The sequence below is a fragment of the Chelonoidis abingdonii genome, chromosome 2 (assembly GCF_003597395.2).
Source record: "Chelonoidis abingdonii isolate Lonesome George chromosome 2, CheloAbing_2.0, whole genome shotgun sequence".
Lineage (NCBI taxonomy): Eukaryota > Metazoa > Chordata > Testudines > Testudinidae > Chelonoidis > Chelonoidis abingdonii.
This window is the reverse complement of record NC_133770.1, coordinates 37,231,443-37,253,249: the sequence shown is the minus strand read 5'-3', so window position 1 is coordinate 37,253,249 and position 21,807 is coordinate 37,231,443. Positions and strand designations below refer to the sequence as shown.

The window sequence follows — 21,807 nt, the reverse complement described above, 5'->3', positions numbered from 1 at the left end:
AAACTAAAGCTATCCCCTCCAGGGAGCATCCCATATGTGCTAGTCTCAGATATATTCTGGTCTGAAAATCAGAACTGAAGGCCAGAAGTACCAGGCAATTGCTAGGCCCTAAAACTTGAATGACCGAGACACATCAAATTACCTGAGTATATAACTTATTCTTACCTACCATTTTACTTTTGCTGATTGCTTTAGATCTAAAATAATGATCTTCTGAGTTCTGGTCTCATGGTGATTCATGTCAGGGAGCAATAACATCACAGAGGATCTCTCTGCAGCCATTACCTCAGCAACTGATCTTCTGTTTTCAGATCTCTTACAAAATTCTGTATTTAGATTAAACATTTTGTACCAAGTACAATAAAGATGTAATTGTGCTTTGTGCTCTGTAAATGCAGACAATTCACAGATATAAAAGTTGAACCAGTTGCTCCAAAGTCCCTGTATTAATTGAGGCTTTCTTGTTTCAGAGGTGTTGTCAAAGTTGACATAAATCTGCAGAAGGTGGACATTGACCAATGTTCAAGTGAGGGATGGTTTTCAGGAACTCACAAATGCCATCTCAACAATTCTGAGGTAAGCCCATTAGAGAATTGAACTCAACTGTAATAGTAAAAACTATCTTTCCATTATGTAACACTTTGCTTTGTGTTTATTGTATGTTGTGTTGTTTTATATTTTTCTTTAAAGGCAATTTGTGCTGTAAAGATTTTTCTTTAAAGGCAACTTGTGCTGTGAAGATTTTTCTGTGCCTGAAGGTAATATGGTAGTATATGAATAGTAGGAATATCAGCACAAAATAAAACTGAATCTCACTGTGCAGACATAACAGTGTTAGCGGCAAAGAAGATAATCTGTGAAATGACTTATGAAGTTCTGCTTGAGAGTCAAATAATAGACATCACTTTATATAACATCTTAAAATAGCCTTGCAATTAAAGTTTATCACTTTTGGCTGGCAAACCCATTGTGGATTATATAATAGAACTGGTTGAAATGCTGATGGTATTTGTTCAAAAAGACTTGTTTTTGTATGTACATTTGGAAGAGTAATATGCACTAAGAGGGAAAGTTGGATTTTGTATTTTTTTACTCTTAAAATAGAAACGCTAACACTTTGACAGAGCTGACTAAATATTCCACATCTTCCTGCACCACTTCTCTCTCCTCTCAGTTGCTCTCTCTCAAGGGTCTGTGATTAGCTCAGTTTGTAGCTGCATCACAGATCATCCAGACTGGACAGTCACCTGTATGCAATGAGACTTTGACACTGGAATACTGATTAGAATACTAATTAGATTCTTGGCATTTTTATTTATATGGGGGATATTTTCAAAGGCACAATTTGGAGTCGTGTCCAACTCCCCTTTACTCCCAATAGGAATTTGGCATCTAACTACTCTTTCTACCTCCTGAAAAACTCTCAAATAGTTATTAAAACATACATAGACAATTGTTGCTTTCCTCTGCTTTAGGTGGTGGTGTCATCAGTAGAGCTGATAGGAAATTTTTCAACAAAATGTGTTGTGTTGTAAAATGTCAATTAGTAGAAGAAAAAATGTTTGTGGGAAAAGGTTGGTTTCAGCAGATTTCTCAGTTAAAAAAACTTTTTGGGGAAAAAATAGTTCTGAAGTTGTAAAAATGTTCTATTTCTTTGAAAACAAATTGTTCTCTTCATTTTTGGAAACAAATTTGTTTTAAAATTTAAGCTAATTTATAGTTTTAAAAAAGTTTAAATTTGTTTAAAATGAAACATTTACCCTGACTTGAATTAAAAAAAAATTCAGGTTGTTTTGTTACTTTGCAAATGTTTTCAAGATCTTTTGATTTTTTGGTCCAGAATCAGGACAGGAAAGCCTTTGAAATCTTGAAAATTTTCCTGCGATGGTAAAGCAGTTTTCTGTTCAGTTCTCATCCTCAGTGAATGCCACCCTTTAAAATGTGATAGTCGTCCTGAATTTAAGGCCAATAATTGTATTTTTTGGTGGGAAAATATTGTCTTCTCCTCCCTTATGTCACAAACAGAGACATAAGCAGGGTGAGTGTGGGTGTTGGGTTAAATTTCTTCCTGCAACCAAGAAGAAAAGGAAAAATCTTAGAGGGAGCCTCAAAATATGTTAAAATTAAAATGGAGAGAACAATGAAAGAAGGGGACAGTACTGGTCTTTAACTCACTTTAGGCCTTGTCCAAAGCACACTGAAGTCTTTCCATTTACTTTAATATGCATTGGACCAGGCCCTATCCTTTATAGTTTAGAAAGTGAGGTCACTGAGTCAAACCAACAGAGACATATTTCCATAATCAAACTTTCCTCCCAAATCTGAGGCCTAACAATGGTATCCTGGACAGAGCACCCTGGCTGTGAAAAAGGGGTTTCCCTTTGAATGTGATGTTTAGTAAAATTGCTGTAATTTACATGCCTCCCATTTTATTACAGCACATGAGGCAAGTAGTGTGTTACTTTGGTAAATTTAATTGTGTGGTTAGATGCTGGCTGTGTGTTATCTCAACTAGGAAGTCTCTGATGCTTGGGATGTGCTTCCTCAGCTGGGGGAAGTATGTAACCCACACACCTCCTGGGTATGGTGTTGTGTGCCCTGTAGTGGCACCGAGACTACTTAGATATTAATGAGTCTGCTACAGCTTTAGTTAATGGCCGTGTGGCTTTTAGCTCATGCAGTAGAGGCTCATGCAGTACACTCCCGAGGTCCCTGGTTCGATCCTGACAACCAGGGTCTGTTGGTGTTACAACTGCACAATGTGATTTTTGGCTTCAGGGAGTCACCAAAATTAACCTCATTGGGTCACTGAAAAATTCCAGTGATGGCCTCTGTACCTATGGAAAAATAGTGTGTGATCATGTAATTGCAAAACTTTCATAATACAAATCCACAAAGGGACCGAAATAAGGTTGCATGAGCAGCCTTAGTTCTTGCATTTCATAATTTCGGAGTCCTTGACTTTGCAACTTGAATGTTCTTTGAATGTAGGGTTGGTTTTTTTTTTTTTTTTGGAGAGGGGAAACATAATGTATATACACAGTGTCTATTCTCCTTCTTCTCTTTAACCTGTCTGTCCTTAGATTGTTAGCTCCTCAGAGCAGGGACTGTCCCTTCTAGAATATCTACACAGTATCCTAGCACATGATTGACATTATCATAACAAAAATAATTAGCCACTATGTGGTGGTCCTTCTGAGGGGCTTCTACTGGCTTGGGAGGAGGAAGTATGCATCGGGGGCTGCTTCCAGTGCCTTTAGACCTTTCTGTTTGCTCCTTTTGCTTCCTTCCATGTTGTATAAGAAAAGTGGAGCTCCTGCATATGTGAGCCAGGTGCTTTATTCCTACTGTCATCTGCCCACCATATTAACTCTCCAGCTTCTAGAAAACTCTCAGGCACAGATCTTACTGAAGAAGGAAGATATCCCAAGGCTTTCAATCAGGGCTGTCTTGTAATGGGTCAATCACTGAACAGAATGTTTAGTAAAATAATGGTTTATGCAGTTTTCTTACTCGTCCCTCAAAGTTTTTGTAATACAGGAAAGTTCTTATGCAGCAACAGCGCCTTTCCGTGTTCCAGCACAGAATCCTTTCTTGGCTTCTTCTGATGTTCCCTAAGACAGATTCTTCCCTCACAGCAAAGTTTAACTTGTATGTTTTCTTGTAACTCCCTTCATCTCATATATTTTTTAACATATTTAAAACATACTGTTAATTAGCACAGTCAATAAATAACAAGTCTTTAGGCACAAATTTGTGTAAGCAGCAAACAGGAAGTTTCTCTAGGGAGAATTTGGAGAGTGTTTGTAGGGAAGACAAAGAGGAAATAGTAGGAAGGAACTTAATAAGGGCAGTTGGTCAATTCTTCACCTCAGTATCATAGTTCTGTGTTCTTAGGGGCACTCTTGTATACAACCAATTATCATGAATAAGATTATTTTATTTAGGGCTAGTAATATCCCATCAGCTGTTTGTTTAAGTATATTTATCAAACTCATTGCCATAGTATCTGAATGCTGTTAGTCCTGTTACCCCTGCAGAGACCATACAACTCAATATGTGTGATCTGGGCTAGTCTTGTGCATGACAGACAGAATTGTTTAGTAAATTCCAGTCATTTGAAAGTGTTGAAATCCAGTCTGTATTGTGGGTCACTTTAAGCCTGAGCCAAAGCCCATTGACGTTAATGGGAATCTCTCTCCATTGACTTCGATTAGATTTGGATCAGAGTCTAAGGGTATGATTCAGAGATCCCAGATCCTCTGAAGCATCTGGTACTGGCCGCTGTCAGGCACTGGAATTGCTGGATCACTGGTTTTATCCAGTAGGCAACTCTTATGTTTCTATTCCGTTGTCTGTGTGCTGTACCTCTAAAGGTGTAGAAAAGACCCACGCCCCACTCTCTGCCCCTGCTGCATGGGCACCTATCATTTCACTTTAGATGCACAATGTTAGTGAGAAACTATATTCTCTGATTCATGAAAACAAAATCTTTGTTCCCCTTGATCTCCGGTAAATCATTCACTTTGGAAATACAGGTTTTGCTCTTCGTCCATTCAAAAACAAAACAGAAACTAATGGTTTAACTTAAAGAAAAACTTTACATTTTATCTTTAAACTGTAACAGAGCACCATTTATTTCTCTAGAACAAGCAAACATGGTATTTAGATAAACAAATTTTCAAACAAATGAAGGACCTATAATGCAGGGGGCCATCAGGGGACATAAGTCAACCCTGGCTAACATTTTTTGGATAACAGGGAGTTGTTTAACCAAGATTATACTGCAGTGAAGTTACTGGCAACGGTCCTTCCACAGAAAAATCTATTATTACTTCAAATCTCATAAACGTCTGATAGTGACACTTTCCTATCAATAACATAACCTGCCAGTCATTTCTCTACCACCCACTACAGTGTTGGACACTCTTTTTTTTCATTCTGGGCTTTTTGCATAGATTCTTCCATCCAAGATGCCATTCTTCCTCTGCTGTTGGTACTTTCACAGCTGCTGCAATGTCTCCCTTGAAGCATTTCTGCAGTGTCACACTATCTCACAGACCTTCTCAATTGACACTTTATAGTATTTTTCAAAATGGAAAACCTAGTTGAAAGGTCAGAGTTTCAAAACTGCTGAAAGTAATATTTAGTCACATACCCTGAGCTTTTTATTTATTACCAACAAAATGTTGTATAAGTACTTCATGGAATAAGCTTTGAAGTTAAAATTGCATTGTACATGGTGGATAACGATGCAGGCAAGTAACAATAATGGTTTAACAAAGTTTGGCTGTAGGAATGATGCGAATGTAGCATTAGTACTTTCAATGCAAGGATAAAAATGAGGTGGTGTAGTTATTGTTCCAGTCTTCTTTGGGACTGACCTATTAAAGCCAAATCTGTAGTCTCAAGTATATGAGTTTCTGTTCCTCCACTTTTCAGAAAAAGCAAAACAATAAAAATTAGGTCGCAATAAATGGAAGTCTTTGGTGGTGTGAGAAACGACTGCTGTGTTCTATCCCAGCAGTGGTTGCATTTCCGTGTTTGCACATAGTGATGCCGGAATGAGCAGTGCATACAAATGCAACTTATGAAATCAATAGAAGCTAGGCACCTAGGCACTGATGAAAATCCCACTAGGTGTTCATTTGTAACTTCAGGTGCCACAGGGACTAGAGTGATCAGGGGCCACAAAAGTACCTAGATAGATGTTTGTGTAGGTACTTTTATAGCCCATAATCACCGTACTTTTATGACTCAACAATATAGTGGTAGTAAGTGCCAGGCCTAGGAGTAAGTGTTTGCAGGGCCCTCTGTTATTTCATTCATTCATCATGTTAAAGAGCAAGCGGCAGATTCTCAGCTGGTGTAATGTCATATCTGCAACAGTGGAGCTATAACAACTTACACCATCTGAGGATCTGATCCTAAAACTTAATGTTGGGCTGGCACGTCAGGTTCTTAATTGTCAAATAAACATACTGAGCTTGCTTTTGAGATACAAGTGTCTCTTTTTAGAATTCTGGTATCAGTTTCAGGTGCTTTATATTGTACATGTACAAGCTTATATGTACATTTCTGTATTTATTTTTAAAGGCTGGAAATGTTCTCACCTCACTGAACTTTACATGGCTTTCTAGATGGGGCTAATAATGAAGATATTTGTATGTACTTTATTTAATTGTTGCAGGAATACTATACTCCCCTGTTTAACTTAAATTCTTTTTGAGACAAAAATATAGGAAGAACATTCTTACTGTAAGGAAAATTTAACTGCCTTCTGCGTTTACTAGTGTTTGAGTGAAATTTCTGTATTAGAAATTAAAACCAAAATGAATCTTCCATGCGCCTCATCCTGAAAAAGAGACAATTTTTAGGAAAATAAGATAATTTAATTTAATTGACTATTATTAGCATAAAATAAGGAGTGAAAAATATGTGCTGTTAATGCTCATATTGTTATGAATCATAGGAAAATGGTGACAAGAAAAATATACTCACCAGAAACTTAGACCCACAGAATTAGAAGGGATTGCAAGGGTCATATAGTCTAACCCCCTCCAAGATGTAGGATTTGTTATGACTAAACCATCCAAGACAGATGGCTATCCAGCCTCCTTTTGAAAACCTCCAGTGAAGGAGCTTCCACAGCCTCCCTAGGCAGTCTGTCCATCATCCTGTTGTCCTTACAGTTTGGAAGTTTTTCCAAAAATTTAATCTAAATCGGCTATGCTGTTGTTTGGCCCACTGCCTCTTGTCCTGCACTCTGTGGCAAAAGAGAACAACTTTTCTCCATCTTTTTTATGGCAGCCTTTCAAGTATTTGAAGACCACTATCATGTCCTCCCCTTAATCTCCTCTTTTCTGAACAAAACATACCCAATTCCTTCAGCCTTTGCTCAGCCTTAAATTGAGGTCTCGAGACCACAGCATCCATCTTTAAATGTCACCTGTTTTGGGGAATAGAAGAAATCATAAAGTTAATATTTTTCCTTATGCTATTATTATCGGAAATCATTTTAGCATCTGTTTGGCAGGTGTGGACTTGTGAATTGCATTTTATCTGCAGGTGTAATTTTAAACACACATTTCATTTCCATAGAGTACTTTTCATAAAAAGTATTGTGTGCCAATTTGTCGAGTTGTGGACTGTCATACAGGCAAACAACAGAGAGAGAGAGATTGATGGAAACAAAGCAGAACTCTGAGGGATACATTTAGTATGACTGAGACATAGTCTTCCTTTGTGCCCATATTTCTGTGCCCACAAAGGGTTCAGAAATAGACCATGAGAATGAACTCATTGTGGAATGAATAGAACATGCAATGGTGCAACTAAATCAGAAAATTGGCAAAAGCAAAAACTTAGCTAAAATGAAAACGAGTATGTACACAAGCAGGGGAAATCCCACCCCTCGCTTGTAGTGTAGATAGAGCCTTAGAGAAAAGATAAGGAAGAGTGGATATGATAACTACACCATACTAAGAAGAGAAGGTAGATAGGGCACTTTTACTCACCTTCTCACAATACAAGAATAGGGAGATATTCAGTGACATTCAGTTAAAAGGCATAAAAAAAATTAAAACCGATGAAAAGAAATATACTTTTTTCAAACAATGCACACTTTGAGAGTATTTGTGCTTCCAAATACCCGAATGTGCACCTACTATCAGTTTTGTGCTTGCAATTCAAATGCAAGAGCAAATTGTATTTTCAAATGGAATGCTGCCCTTCTGAAATTTCCCCCCAAAGTTTGGTAAAAATGCAAGTGTAATGCATTGGTGAATGTGTTACAGCTCCCCCCTTATCCCACCTGCCCCCAGGCTGATCCACAAAAGGTATGAGTTGTTGCAGCCCCTTGCTGGAGAACACTGACTCTTTAGTTCAGGCTGTAGCAGTTCTTGGTTTCATCTCTGGAGTGTCCAGGTCAATCCCTATTGTATGATGGCTGCCTTTTGGAACAACGCAAGTACATACTTTAACAATTATTCATGTGAGAGAGTGACTTGGCATGAAATGGTTTTACATGAGGAATGACATAGTCTCATATTTGATAAAAAGCTTTATCTTCTTAAATGAGTGGTTGGAATTTGAGGTGTAATTCCTTCTTCTCTCTCTAGTCCAGTAAACATTGGCAGGGTTGTTCAAACATGCCCTGTACACACAGTATTAAAGCTAGGGGGGATATTGATTTCAGACATAAGGCTATGATATCCATGGTTTCCTTGTTGTCTCTTCAACCTAGGAGGCTAGCTTGAAAGCTTCAGCACTGGAAGGGTAGTTTGGCATTTTGGAATGTGAACAGCTGCCCTGAAGTTTGAGCAATAAAATGTTTAATTTTTGGATGGGGACAATAGTTTGGGTAACTTGGAGGGAAAGAGGCAGATAGCAAAGTGGAAGTCTCATCATTCTGAAGTGACTCCTGGGGGTTGGGAAGATGGTGATGAAATTTGGATTAGGACTTTCTCTGATGATTGAATGGAGAATTGCAGCTCGGATGGCACAGGTAGAAGTAGGCTGGAACCAATTCTGTGAGATCAAGTGAAAATGGAGGAAAGCCTATTGAAACAACTGGTGTAGCTCTCATTCAGGGAGCTGTGGGGAAATGCTGCTTAGTTAAGCCCAGGGAAAGGAGGGACAGCTCATCCTTTAACAGAGAGCAGTGTTCTCCCACCTGCTCTCCTCCATTTTAACAGCTGAGAGGGAAGCCATATCCCTGAGGAATACATGGACCAGAGACTTGGTTCTGTGGTGCTGAGAGGGGGAATGGGTAGCAGTTGCAGTTCTCAGAGGCTCAGAAGAGAAGTGTGTGGAACATGCAATGGTGCAGCTAAATCAGGAAAAACAATGCCTTTAAAGTTTCCCAAGAGGAACACTTCCCAATATCATTATCAATGTCAAACATTGGAAAAACTGTTGACTGAAGTTCTCCTAGGGAAGTGGAGGTGAGATGAGGTCAGCATCCAACATAAGATCCCAATGGGTTATGTCAAGTAAAATTTCCAAGTAACCACTTTCAGATATTTTCTATCTAGCCCATTATGAAACAGGCACCCAGCATAAGAAGCACTGAAAGGAAAGTGATATGTTGGTGATGCAATCTGAGGGTGAACATGGATTGCAGAATGTGGTTAACATTCAGTCTGGCAGTGATACTCCTTGGAAGCGCAGGCAGAAAGCAATAAAGTTATGGACTTGAGATGTTGCAGCAGGAAAATATAAACAGGGCCATAGAGGATGGATGGAGATACAGTTTCTAGAAGGAAGAAAGATCTTTTGGTGGTAGAAAGGACTTGAGCACCAAATACTATAACAAATCCTAGGCTAAGAAGGAGAGCTAAGATTGAACCAACAAAAATGAGTTAGAAGCAGCACAGAGTAGTTAATAGGTGTAGAATATTAAATAAGAATGGCCATACTCGGTCAGACCAAAGGTCCATCCAGCCCAGTATCCTGTCTACAGACAGTGACCAATGCCAGCTGTCCCAGAGGGAGTGAACCTAACAGGTAATGATCAAGTGATCTCTGTCTTGCCATCCTTCTCCACCCTCTGACAAACAGAGACTAGCGACACCATTCCTTTCCCATCCTGGATAATAGCCATTTATGGAGTTAACCTCCATGAATGTGTCTAGTTCTCTTTTAAACCCTGTTATAGTCCTAGCCTTCACAACCTCCTCAGGCAAGGAGTTCCACAAGTTAACTCTGCACTGTGTGAAAAAGAACTTCCTTTTATTTGTTTTAAACATGCTGCCCATTAATTTTATTTGGTGCCCCCTAGTTCTTATACTATGGGAACAAGTAAATAACTTTTCCTTATTCACTTTCTCCACACCAGTCATGATTTTATGTACCTTTATCATATCCCCCCTTAGTCTCCTCTTTTCCAAGCTGAGAAGTCTTAGCCTCTTTAATCTCTCCTCATATGGGACCCATTCCAAACCCCCTAATCATTTTAGTTACCCTTCTCTCAACATTTTCTAATGCCAATTTATCTTCTTTGAGATGAGGAGACCACATCTATACAGAGTATTCAAGATGTGGGTGTGCCATGGATTTATATAAGGGCAATAAGATATTCTCCATCTTATTCTCTATCCCTTTTTTAACATTTCTACATCCTGTTTTCTTTTGACTGCTGCTGCACAACTGCGGAATCTTCGAGCACTATCCACGATGACTCCAAATCTTTCCTGATCAGTTGTAGGTAAATTAGCCGCTATCATATTTATGTATTGTTGGGGTTATTTTTTCCAATGTGCCATTACTTTACATTTATCCACATTAAATATAATTGCCATTTTGGTTGCCCAATCGTCTTTGGAAGTTCTTCACATGTCTTGACCTTAGCATTTAGTTCTGCATACTTGCCACCTCACTATTTACCCTTTCTCCAGATCATTTATGAATAAGCTGAATAGGATTGGTCTCAGGACTGACCCTTGGGAATGCCACTAGTTACCCTCTCCATTCTGAAAATTGCAGCTAACACCTCTTAGAGCCAACTAGGGAAAGAAATATTTGTCTCTGTCACATTCATAGTTCAAAGAAAAAATTGCCCTACTCATAAATTCTGAGTATTGAGAAGCATTCAGCAAACACAGACCATCTTAGACTGCTTTTAAAATAATATAGCTTTGCATCATCAGTTGTTCGTGGGAAAGTCCTCCATGATAACAAATTGGATCTGATCTGCACTCCCCCAGACACAATTATATAAAACATGGGGAGGCTTCTCAGAACTTTCAGTGATAAATAGGGCCCTACGAAATTCATGGCATGAAAAACACGTCACGGACTGTGAAATCTGCTCTCCCCATGAAATCTGGTCTTTTGTGTAACTTTACATTATGCTATACAAATTCACAGGGGAGACCAGCGTTTCTGAAACTGGGAGTCCCAACCCAAAATGGGTTGCAGGGGGTTGCAAGGTTTGTTATAGGAGGGACATAGAATCATAGAATATCAGGGTTGGAAGGGACTTCAGGAGGTCATCTAGTCCAACCCCTGCTCAAAGAGCGGACCAATCCCAAATAAATCATCCCAGCCAGGGCTTTGTTAAGCCTGACCTTAAAAAACCTCTAAGGAAGGAGATTCTAGACACCTCCTAGGTAACCATTCTATGCTTCACCACCCCTCTGGTGAAAAAGTTTTCCCTAATATCCAACCTAAACCTCCCCCACTGCAACTTGAGACCATTACTCCTTGTTCTGTCATCTGGGTACCATTGAGAACAGTCTAGATCATCCTCTTTGGAACCCCTTTCAGGTAGTTTGAAAGCAGCTATCAAATCCCCCCTCATTTCTTCTTTCTGAAACTAAACAATCCCAGTTCCCTCAGTCTCTCCTCATAGTCATGTGTCCCTAATCACTTTTGTTGCCGCCGTGCGAACTCTCTTCAATTTTTCACATCCTTTTCTTGTAGTGTGGGCCAAAATTGGACACAGTACTCCAGATGAGGCCTCACCAGTGTCATAATAGAGGGGAATGATCACATCTCTCAATCTGCGGCAATGCCCTACTTTATACAGCCCAAAATGCCATTCGCCTTCTTGGCAACAAGGGCACACTGTTGACTCATATCAGCTTCTCGTCCACTGTAACCCCTTGGTCTTTTTTGCAAAACTGCTGCCTAGCCATTCGTTTCCTAGTCTGTAGCAGAGCACGGGATTCTTCTGTCCTAAGTGCAGGACTCTGTACTTGTCCTTGTTGAACTCATCAGGTTTCCTTTGGCCCAATATTCTAATTTGTCTAGGTCCCTCTGTATCCTATCCCTACCCTCCAGCATATCTACCACTCCTCCCAGTTTAGTGTCATCTGCAAACTTGCTGAGGGTGCAGTCCATGCCATCCTCCAGATCATTAATGAAGATATTGAACAAAACCAGCCCGAGGACCGACCCTTGGGGCACTCCGCTTGATACTGGCTCCCAATTAGACATAGTATTGCCACCCTTACTTCTGTGCTGCCTTCAGAGCTGGCCAGAAAGCTGCTGGCCAGAAAGTGGCAATGGGTGGCCAGACAGTGGTGGCTGCCATCTGAGGGCCCAGCTCTAAAGGCTAGTAGAAGTAGCTCAGAAATAAGGCTAGCAATACCATACTATGCCATCTTTACTTCTGCACAGGATCGGCGCTAGGGGTTTTAGCTCCAATGGAGCTGCCGCAGTCGTGTCTGTGGATGGTCCACCGGAGCCGCGCGAGCAGCTGACCGTCCGCAGGCACGACTGCGGCAGCTCTACTGGAGCCGCGGACCAGCGGACCCTCCGTAGACACGACTGTGGCAGGTCCACCAGAGCCGACTGCCGCCCCCTCCGGCAAAATGCCGCGCACCAATAATCCTGGCGCCCTAGGCGATTGCCTAGGCCGCCTAAATGGAAGCGCTGGCCCTGCTTCTGCACTGCTGCTGGCAGTGGTGCTGCCTTCAGAGCTGGGCTCCCAGCCAGCAGCTGCCACTCTCTGGCTGCCCAGCTCTGAAGGCAGAGCCGCCACCAGCAACAGTGCAGAAATAAGGGTGGCAATACCACGACCCTCCTACAATAACCTTGCAACTGCCACACTACCTCATTTTGGGTCAGGACCGCGACAATTACTACAGCATGAAATTTCAGATTTATATATCTGAAATAATGAAATTTATGATTTTTAAAACCCTATGACTGTGAAATTGTCCAAAAGGGACCCTGAATTTGGTAGGGCACTAGTGATAAACAAGGTGCCCTGCAAATCAACTTTTCAGTACAATGAAGAGTCAGGTTGCTTAGCTACAGTACTCTTTGCCTTTTTAAGATAGCATTAACTGACTCATTGTTACACAAGAGTTAAACTTGGCTTCTTACTGTTTCCCTCAAAAGGAGAGAGCCTTATCAACCAATGCCTGATTCCTAGTAGCTTTGCTAACTCAGTACTTTGTATTCATCCAGTTTAGATTCTATTTACTGTTGTTTTCCCTTCCTAAGGGTTGAGAAGTGAAAGAGAGTGGGTGAGTGGTTGAGTGATGCTGGAAGTAGAACAGAGAGAATCAAAATAAAATGAAAATGCATTTTGCTTCGCAGTGATGTGCAATCCTAGCGTTTCATCACTTGTCGTGTTAGAAGTGGCAATCTTTCCCCCACCCCCACCCGAACCTCCTTTCTCCACTGATGTTGCTATTTTCAGTGCTGTCACTGAAAAGTCTGAAAGCTGTGTTGCCAAGGCTGACATCACAACATTAGCTAGTGCCTGTTAGCTGAGGTCATGATGCCATCCTTGCAAGTCTGTAGAGGCAATGGAAAGCAGGTGCCCTCAACTGACTTGTAGAACCTTTAAGTTAGTCGGCATGGAGTGGACCCAGACAGATCCAGGTCTGGTATTCCCAGGTGTAGATAAATTCTTTCTATTGAGGGTCATGGGAGTGACTTGTTACTATATTAGCAGAGCTTCCCTGCTCCTTTTGGGGAACAGTAATAGCTGACAAGATCCTTTTAGTCTTCATTTTTGGCCCCTCTTCTTATTTACTTATCACTGTCCATGAGATTTTGTTTCCTCCATACCATTCTACAGTGTGAACTTAGCAGAACATGTGTATCATCAGAACAGGAGAGATTTGCAAGCTTAGAGACTCAAAGGGTTAGCAGTAGGGGAGCTTTTCAAATCTAGGATATTAGTTTGGATCCAGCCCATGAAGGAGCTGACTATAAGCTGTTACAATCTGATAGCTCTTCAATGGCCTATGTTAAATGAGTTTGATAGTCTCAATATATTTCCAAAGTGACAAGTATCCAATCCCCAAAGCCATCACTACAGGGGGGACTAACTGGTACTTTGGTGAGCCACCTTAGCAGAGAAGTTGAGGATTAACTGGGCATGGAGACAGACCTCTCCTCTTCCCTCTTAAGGTGGCTGAGGCATGTTAGTGAAGTAGGATGGGGAGACTTGCACTGCTGCTACCCCTGCTGTACAGGCTCTGTATATAAACAGAGAACTTGATTCTTCAGGGTAGTCAATATGGCACTTTTTAATTAGCAGGCACAAAAAACGATGGCTGTGCAGTGTATGTACTATCTCTCAGATAGTTATCATGCACAAAGTAAAACTACAGTTAGCCTGTATAATAAGGGCTACATATTAGGTATTTGTGTGGCTCCCATTACCTTAGTATCTGAGCACCTCCCACACAATCTTTAGTACATTTATCCTGTGAGGTAAGGAAGTACTATTATTCCCCATTTTACAGATAGGGAACTGAGGCACAGAGAAACAATGAATTACCATGATCACATAGGAAGTCTGTGGCAGAGTAGGGACTTAAGCTGGATCTCTGTTGTCCCTGGTACCAACTATATGTGAGTTCTGACTGTGCTATTACAAAGTCACATATTTAATTGCTTGCTTACTCAGGCAATATATTACAAACTGTTTTTGGTAGTGGCCAGAGAAATATTCTGCTCATGTCAGCTGCAGTATTGGACAGTAAATTTTTTTATTGAAGAAATGTGGACTTGATAAACCGTATGTGTCATGCATTTGCGGGGTAATATTTGACAAAACCACTGAGAAGCATAAGAGTGAAAAAGCTTGTCTGTTATCTCATTTTAAGAAGCCTTGTATTAAAATGGAGCAAGCAGTTCTCAAGCCTTACTGTGCACAGTGAAAACTGCACAGGAGGAGGCAAGTCTAAATTAGACCTGAGGAGAAAGTGTTGTGTGCTTCCCTCGCCCACTCCACCCATAGTGAGTTAAAATGAGATTGAAAGCTGTTAAAAGCCCAAGAGGGAAACCAGAGAGAGCAAGTGCTATTGAATTCTGTATGTTTATGCAGGGAGCTAAATTAATAACTTCCAGGGATTCAAGTTTATTTTGTTTCCTAAATGGGAGGATGTTTCTAACATCAGGACTTGAGGTACCATTGGAAATTTTTGGTGGGATATAAGCATTTTCTCCCAGCACCTTCTTGTGTATGAAAAATAACTCCAGTCTGTTTCCACAAGAGTTAATTTAGAACCCACAAATGTGTGTGATTAGTTTAAATCAGTCTTTCCTATGTGAATTATCTTGCATTTGTCAATACTGAATATCAGCTGCCATCATGTGGCCCATTCATTTAGCTGTGCTAAGCCTCATTAAAATTATGAAGTCTTCACTAAACCCTTTTGTGTCATCTTTTTTTGCCTCTTCACTGTTCATTAATTTATTAAATGCCAGTACTAATATGGATCCTTGGGGCACCTACCTGTTAACCTTTTACCTAGTTGAATAATGGCCATTTATTCTTACTCTGTTTGCTTTATCTCTGAGCCTGTTTCTCATCCATGGCAGTTCTTTGCCCCCTCATATCATAGGTGCTTAGTTCCCTGGTTCACTACTTATGAGGAGCTTTTTTTTCATTCAATGGATGAGGAGAGCGTGAAAAGCCAGTTTTGCACAATATTTTGTGCATGTGAAATTTTGAATAGAAATAGGGTAGTGGCCATCTCAAAATTTTCTTTTTGTTGGCAGGACAGAAGTAAGGAAAAGCATGCCTTATAATGGAGATACTAGAAATGACTATAGTTAATAAAAATCAGTTGTTGAATTTAGTCTCCAAATTTAGCAAAGTTGTTATACACATGGCAATTGAATTTCTGTGGTATTTACCTGGCTAAAATATATGGTATTTCTTCCATAGCAAACAATTAAAAATTGGTCAGTTTGGGCCCTAACAGAGTTTCACACTTTTTTCAGTCCCTGTTGCTGAACAACCATGGTCTCCACAAACTGAAAACTGTATCTGTGCGCTCACACACCCTCTAATGACAACTGTCAGGCCATTTTCGTGCTTCCAAAATTTAAACAGAAAATAAGGTATTTCCCTTATTCCCTTTTGGAATTACACACAAAAAAGCCAATGTTACCTCCGTGGCTCCACTGCCTGGCCTGACACTGTGCTGCCTTCTCCCCACATGGCCCCTTAGAGGAAGTTAGGATTAGGAGTTAGCTGTGCCTCCCCACTACCTGTGCCCCTCCCCATCCATATCCTTCCAGCCTCTTCTGAACCTGTTCAAGCTTGGCAATGGGAGTCCCAGTCTAAAGGTCCATTCAGGTTCATTGGACCTGGGGCCCCTCACTCAAGCAACAAGAGGGAGAAGTTGTCTCTAGACCAGAATTACAAGCTTTGTATATCAAGTAACTTTGGCTTAAGGCAGGGGTGGGCAAACTACGGCCCAGGGCCTGCATCCAGCCCTTCAGATGTTTTAATCCAGCCCTTGAGCTCCCACTGAGGAGTGATGTTGGGGGCTTGCCCTGCTCCATGCGTGCCATGACTCCACGCAGCTCCCGGAAGTAGTAGCATATCCCCCTTCTGGCCCCTATATGTAGGGGCAGCTAGGGGCTCTGCACACTGTCCCCGCCCAAAGTGCCTCCTCTTCAGCTCCCATTGGCTGGGAACTGCAGTCAATGGGACCTGCAGGGGCGGTGCCTGTTGATGGGGCAGTGTGCAGAGCCTCCTGGCCCTGTCTTTGCCTAGGAGCCAGAGATGGGACATGCCGCTGCTTCTGGGAGCTGCTTGAGGTAAGTGCCATCCAGAGCTTGACCCCCCTGCCCCCCTCTCGTGCCCCAGCCCCCTGCCCCAGCCCTGATCCCCCTCCTGCCCTCCAAACCCCTCAGTCCCAGCCTGAAGCACCCTCCTGCACCCCAACCCCTCATCCTCAGCCCCACCCCCAGCTGGAGTCCCCCCCTCCTGCACCCTGAGCTCCTCATTTATGGCCCCACATCAGAGCCCACACCACCAATTGGAGCCCTCACCCTCTCCCATACCCCAACCCCCAATTTCATGAGCATTCATGGCCCACCATACAATTTCCATAACCAGATGTGGCCGTTGGGCCAAAAATTTTGCCCACCCCTGGCTTACGGTCTCCCTTGGACCCTTACTATTAACATAGGACAGGATGAGGGACTGTTACCCTTATCCAAAGCATGTGGCAGCTGGCAAGCTTGTTTCCTCTGCTACTACCTTTTGGGGATGTACTTCTGCCCTCCTTTTCACACAGGTGTGATAAACACATCCGAAATGGCTTCTGCTGATTCTCCTGAATACATGGGTAAGGCACACCCAATCAAGGACTCTGGCAATACAGTGTGACTTCATCCGATGACCACATCCAACCAGCACAATTAGGCCTTGTTTACACAGAAAGTTGCATCAGTTTAACCTAAGCTGCAAATATAAATGAAATTAGTAAAATTGGTGCAAACCCCAGTTTTTTGGTTTAAGAGTGGCTTATTTTAGTTTACCTGAATTCAGTTAGGAATTATTTAAATTAAATTGAAATATGACACTTCTAAAGCTAAATAAGTGTGTCCACTTAGGATTTGCACCAGTTTAACTAAACAGGTGCATGTTTGTGCGTAGACAAGGCCTTGGAAACTTGAAAGTTCACCTCAAAGAGTTACATTGAAAATTTTGACTAAACCCATTTGGTGGAGGGAAATATTAGAGGGGGATATTGATGAAATTTTTGAATGGAATGTGAAGGGTTTTTAGAAGTTTCTTACACTAACAATGGGGAAATCTTTGCAGGGTTTTATTTTGAGATGAATATTTTCCACAGCTCAGTTGCTGGCTAGCTCTGAGTATGTCACCACCACAAACTATAGTTGACCAGTTTATAGACACCTTGGGTATGATTTTTTTTTCAACTGTCCATAATTAAGATTTTCAGAAATTGACACTGCTACATCTTTGAGTGGGACAATGTAAGACACAAATATGTGGAATAGGTTTTACAAACTTAACTTCTCAGATTTGATTTTATTGTATCTTTTTTTTAAGAGGGGTGGGATTCTATATTAGGCCTCTTTACAGTTAAAGAGGAACTGATCACAAAAAACAAATTAATGGTAATTTAGGTACAAGTGATTGTGACTGGATCACATTTATAGTGTGTAAACAGAATAAAGTCCATATCAATATTATATGTAGTTGGTGCTTTAGTAGGGACAGTTTCACAGAGCTGAAAACAATTATGAACCAAGTCAGCTGGTAGGAAGAATTTAATCAGAAAAATGTGAATGATAATTGGAAATTGTTAAAGAACACTTTGCTAGATGCCCCAAAAGCCACAATCAAGGAAGAAGGCTGTATTGGTTAAAAACTGACCTGGTTTAAATGGGAAATGAAGGCAAATATATATAACAAAAGGAAGAAAAGGAAAGATATTAATGAAATAAACCAGAAGTGAGGCATTGTAGAAAATTGATAAGGGAAGCAAAGGGACACAAGGAGAAATTTAAGGTCAGCAGAGTTAAGGACAATAAGAAGGAGGTTTCATATTAGGAACCAAAAGAATCCTAAGAATGGTATCAGTCTGTTACTAGATAGAAATGGTAGAATTATCAATAATATAGAAAAGGCAGAAGTGTTCAACGAATATTTCTGTCCTGGGAAAAAACAGATTGATATATTTATATAATTGGATAATGCTCTTTCCATTCCACTAGTGTCTCAGGAAGATGTTAAACAGCAGCTACTAAAGTTAGACATTTTTAAATTAGCAAGTCCAGGTAACTTGCATCCAGAAGTATTAAAAGTGCTGACTGTGGGGCTCACTGGACCATTAATGTTGATTTTCAATAACTCTGGGAATACTGAGGAGGTTCCAGTAGACTGGTAGAAATCTATTGTTGTTCTAGTATTTAAAAAGGATGGAAGGGGGTGAACCAGTAATTATAGGCTTGTCAGTTTGACACTGATCCCACATAATATAAATGGGGGCCCCACAGGGGATCAGTTATTGGCCCTATGCTATTTAACATTTTTTTTAATGACTGAAGAAAATCTAAACTCTTCACTGATAAAGTTTGCAGATGACACAAAAATTGGGAGAGTGATAGATAATAAAGAATACAGGTCACTGATATTAGAGTGATATGAATCAATTGGTAAACTGGGTGCAAGCAAACAATATGCATTTTAATACAGCTAAATGTAAATGTACACATCTAGAAACCAAGAATGTAGGCCATACTTTCAAAATGGAGGCCTCTATTGTGGAGGCAATGACTAAAAAAGATTTAGGGGTCATAATGGATAATCAGCATAAGATGAGCTCCCAGTGTGATGCTATGGCCAAAAAGGCTAATGCAATCCTGGGAGGCATAAACAGAGGAATGTCAAGTAGGAGTAAAGGGGTTATTTTACCTCTGATTTGCGTTGTTGTGATTGCTGCTGGAATACTGTGTCCAGTTCTGGTATCTACAATTCAAGAAGGATGTTGATAAACTGGAGAAGGTACAGAGAAGAGCCATGAGAATGACTGAATGATTAGAAAACCGTGCCTTATAGTGATAAACGCAAGGAGCTCAATCTATTTAGCTTAAGAAAGGAAAGGTTGAAAGGTGACCCAATTAGTCTATAAGTACCTATATGGGGGACAAATATTTGATAATGAGTTTTCTTTAGTTTAGCAGCGAAAGGTATAACATGATCCAATGGCTAGGAGCTGAAGCTAGACAAATTTGTATTGGAAATAAGGCAAACATTTTTAACAGTGAGAGTAATTAACCTTTGGAACAGTTTACCAAATGTCATGGTGGAAATCCTCCTCGATGGCATTTTTAAAATGAAGATTCAATGTTTTTTTTTCTAAAAGATCTGCTCTAGGAATTATTTTGCAGAAGTTTGTGGCCTGAGTTATATCAGAAGTCAGACTAGACTAAATGATCATAGTGGTGCCTGCCGGTCTTGGAATCTATGAATTTCACATTATTCATTCTAAACAGCTCTAATTATATATGAAAGGTGATTATGAATCATTATTTTTAACTGAGTCTGAAACTGTATTATCATAAATACTTCGAAGCTAGCACTAATCCCCACTATTTTCAGAATCCAATAAGAAAAACTGGTGCCTGTGCCATAATGATTAAATTATGTGCTTAGGTGCCTATTGCTTTACATTTGTTTCATGCATTTTTGTATAAACACAGAATAAGGGTAGGTTCTAGAGGTTATTTGGAAATTCAGCATAGCTATGTTGTGCTTTGTCATTTTTAGGAGTGAATGGTAGAATGAATAAATGTTACATTCATGAACTTTGGAAGTTTTTATCCTATAGTACTGAAGTGCTTTGCAAAAATTGTGCAATTTAAACCCACAAGCACTTTCTGAAATTCAACCGCTGGCAGAATGGAGCAGTTGCAGTGCTTGTGCACTAGCAACTCCATCCAGTCTCTCTATCTTTTCTGAATTATGTGTCTTTTTATCCTTTCAAAAATGGTTGTGGTAGAAAGCCAAGAGATAAACTGCTACCCATGGATGGATTACTGTTATAGGTGGGCAAACTAATTTAGACAAAATAAGAACTCTGTAATTTTCATCCAAAACTCGTTCAGACTTTAAAAATAAAAAGCTAGCGACACCTTTACACATCAGTGTGTTTTCAAGTTCCATTGGAAAGCAGAGATGCAAGTTGCAAACTGTCACAACAGACTGTTCTTATGGTATCCTCTGCCCTACCATGTTGTGAGAGTCTTTTTCAGGTATCTCACCCAGTGTTGCAGACCCAAGAGGTATGGATAATTTTCAATAAGCATTCCAATACTTCAGTTAACCAAACCCAAATACCAAACGGTTTGAGATTTGCCCATTTCCAATTTGTAGAGGTGATTAAATATTTCACAGCCCCTTCCCACACAGTATTTGAGAATGTTTATATTAATTCTGAGTGGCTGTTGAGCTTGACCATACAGTTTCTACTGTTTGGTTCTCACCACTCAGATTACTATTTTACTAGTTTTTATGTTTAACATTTTTGGTATTTGGGTTTAGTTAATTGTCTGTTCTTCTTTACCTCCTTAATCTGACACCCTGATAATGTGTCCAACACTTCATCAATGTCATTTTAACAGTTTAGTGGTAGAAAGTGATAAGATCGTAAGAATGACCATCTTGAGTCAGACCAATGCTTCATCTAGCCCAGCAGTGTTCAAACTGTGGGCTGGGACCCCAAATGGGACCCTGTTTTAATGGAATCACCAGGGCTGACTTAGACTTGTTGGGGCCAGAGGCCGAAGCCAAAGCCCAAGCCCCACTGTCTGGGGCGAAGCCTGAGGGCTTCAGTCTCGGGCAGTGGGGCTCAGATTACAGCCTCCATGCCTGGGGCTGAAGCTCTTGGGCTTCAGCTCCGCCTTTCTTCCCCCAGGGCAGTGGGGCTTTGGCTTTGAGCCCTCCACCCAGGCTGGCAGGGCTTGGGCAGGCTCAGGCTTCAGTCCCCCCTCCTGGGGTTTGTAGCAATTTTTTTTGTCAGAGGGGGATAATGGGGCAATGAAGTTTGAGAACCCCTGATTTTCTAGCCCAGAATCCTGTCTTCTGACAGTGGCCAGTACCAGATTCTTCAAAAGAGAATGAACAGAACAGGGCAATCACCAAGTGATTAAGAACATAAGAACGGCTGTACTGGGTCAGACCAAAGGTCCATCCAGCCCAGTATCTTGTCTTCCGACAGTGGCCAATGCCAGGTACTCCAGAGGGAATGAACCTAACTGGTAATGGTCGAGTGATCTCTCTCCTGCCATCCATCACCACTTTCTAACAAACAGAGGCTAGGGACACCATTCCTTACCCATTCAGCTAACAGCCATTAATGGAGTTAACCTCCATGAATGTTTCTAGTTCTCTTTTAAACCCTATTATAGTCCTAGCCTTCACAACCTCCTCAGGCAAGGAGTTCCACAAGTTGACTGTGCGCTGTGTGAAGAAGAACTTCCTTTTATTTGTTTTAAACCTGCTGTCCATTAATTTCATTTGCTGGCCCCTAGTTCTTGTATTATGGGAATAAGTAAATAACTTTTCCT

The 21,807-nt window shown here is 40.8% G+C and overlaps 1 protein-coding gene across 1 annotated transcript in view; it reads left to right on the top strand.

The window, feature by feature from the left end:
- Nucleotides 1–21,807, top strand: part of GPR158 (G protein-coupled receptor 158) — a 321,268-nt gene that overhangs the window by 21,075 nt on the left and 278,386 nt on the right. The window contains exon 2 of the mRNA XM_032775690.2: nt 471–576. Coding sequence (XP_032631581.1) covers nt 471–576 — 106 coding nt within the window. The remainder of the gene's footprint in view (nt 1–470; nt 577–21,807) is intronic.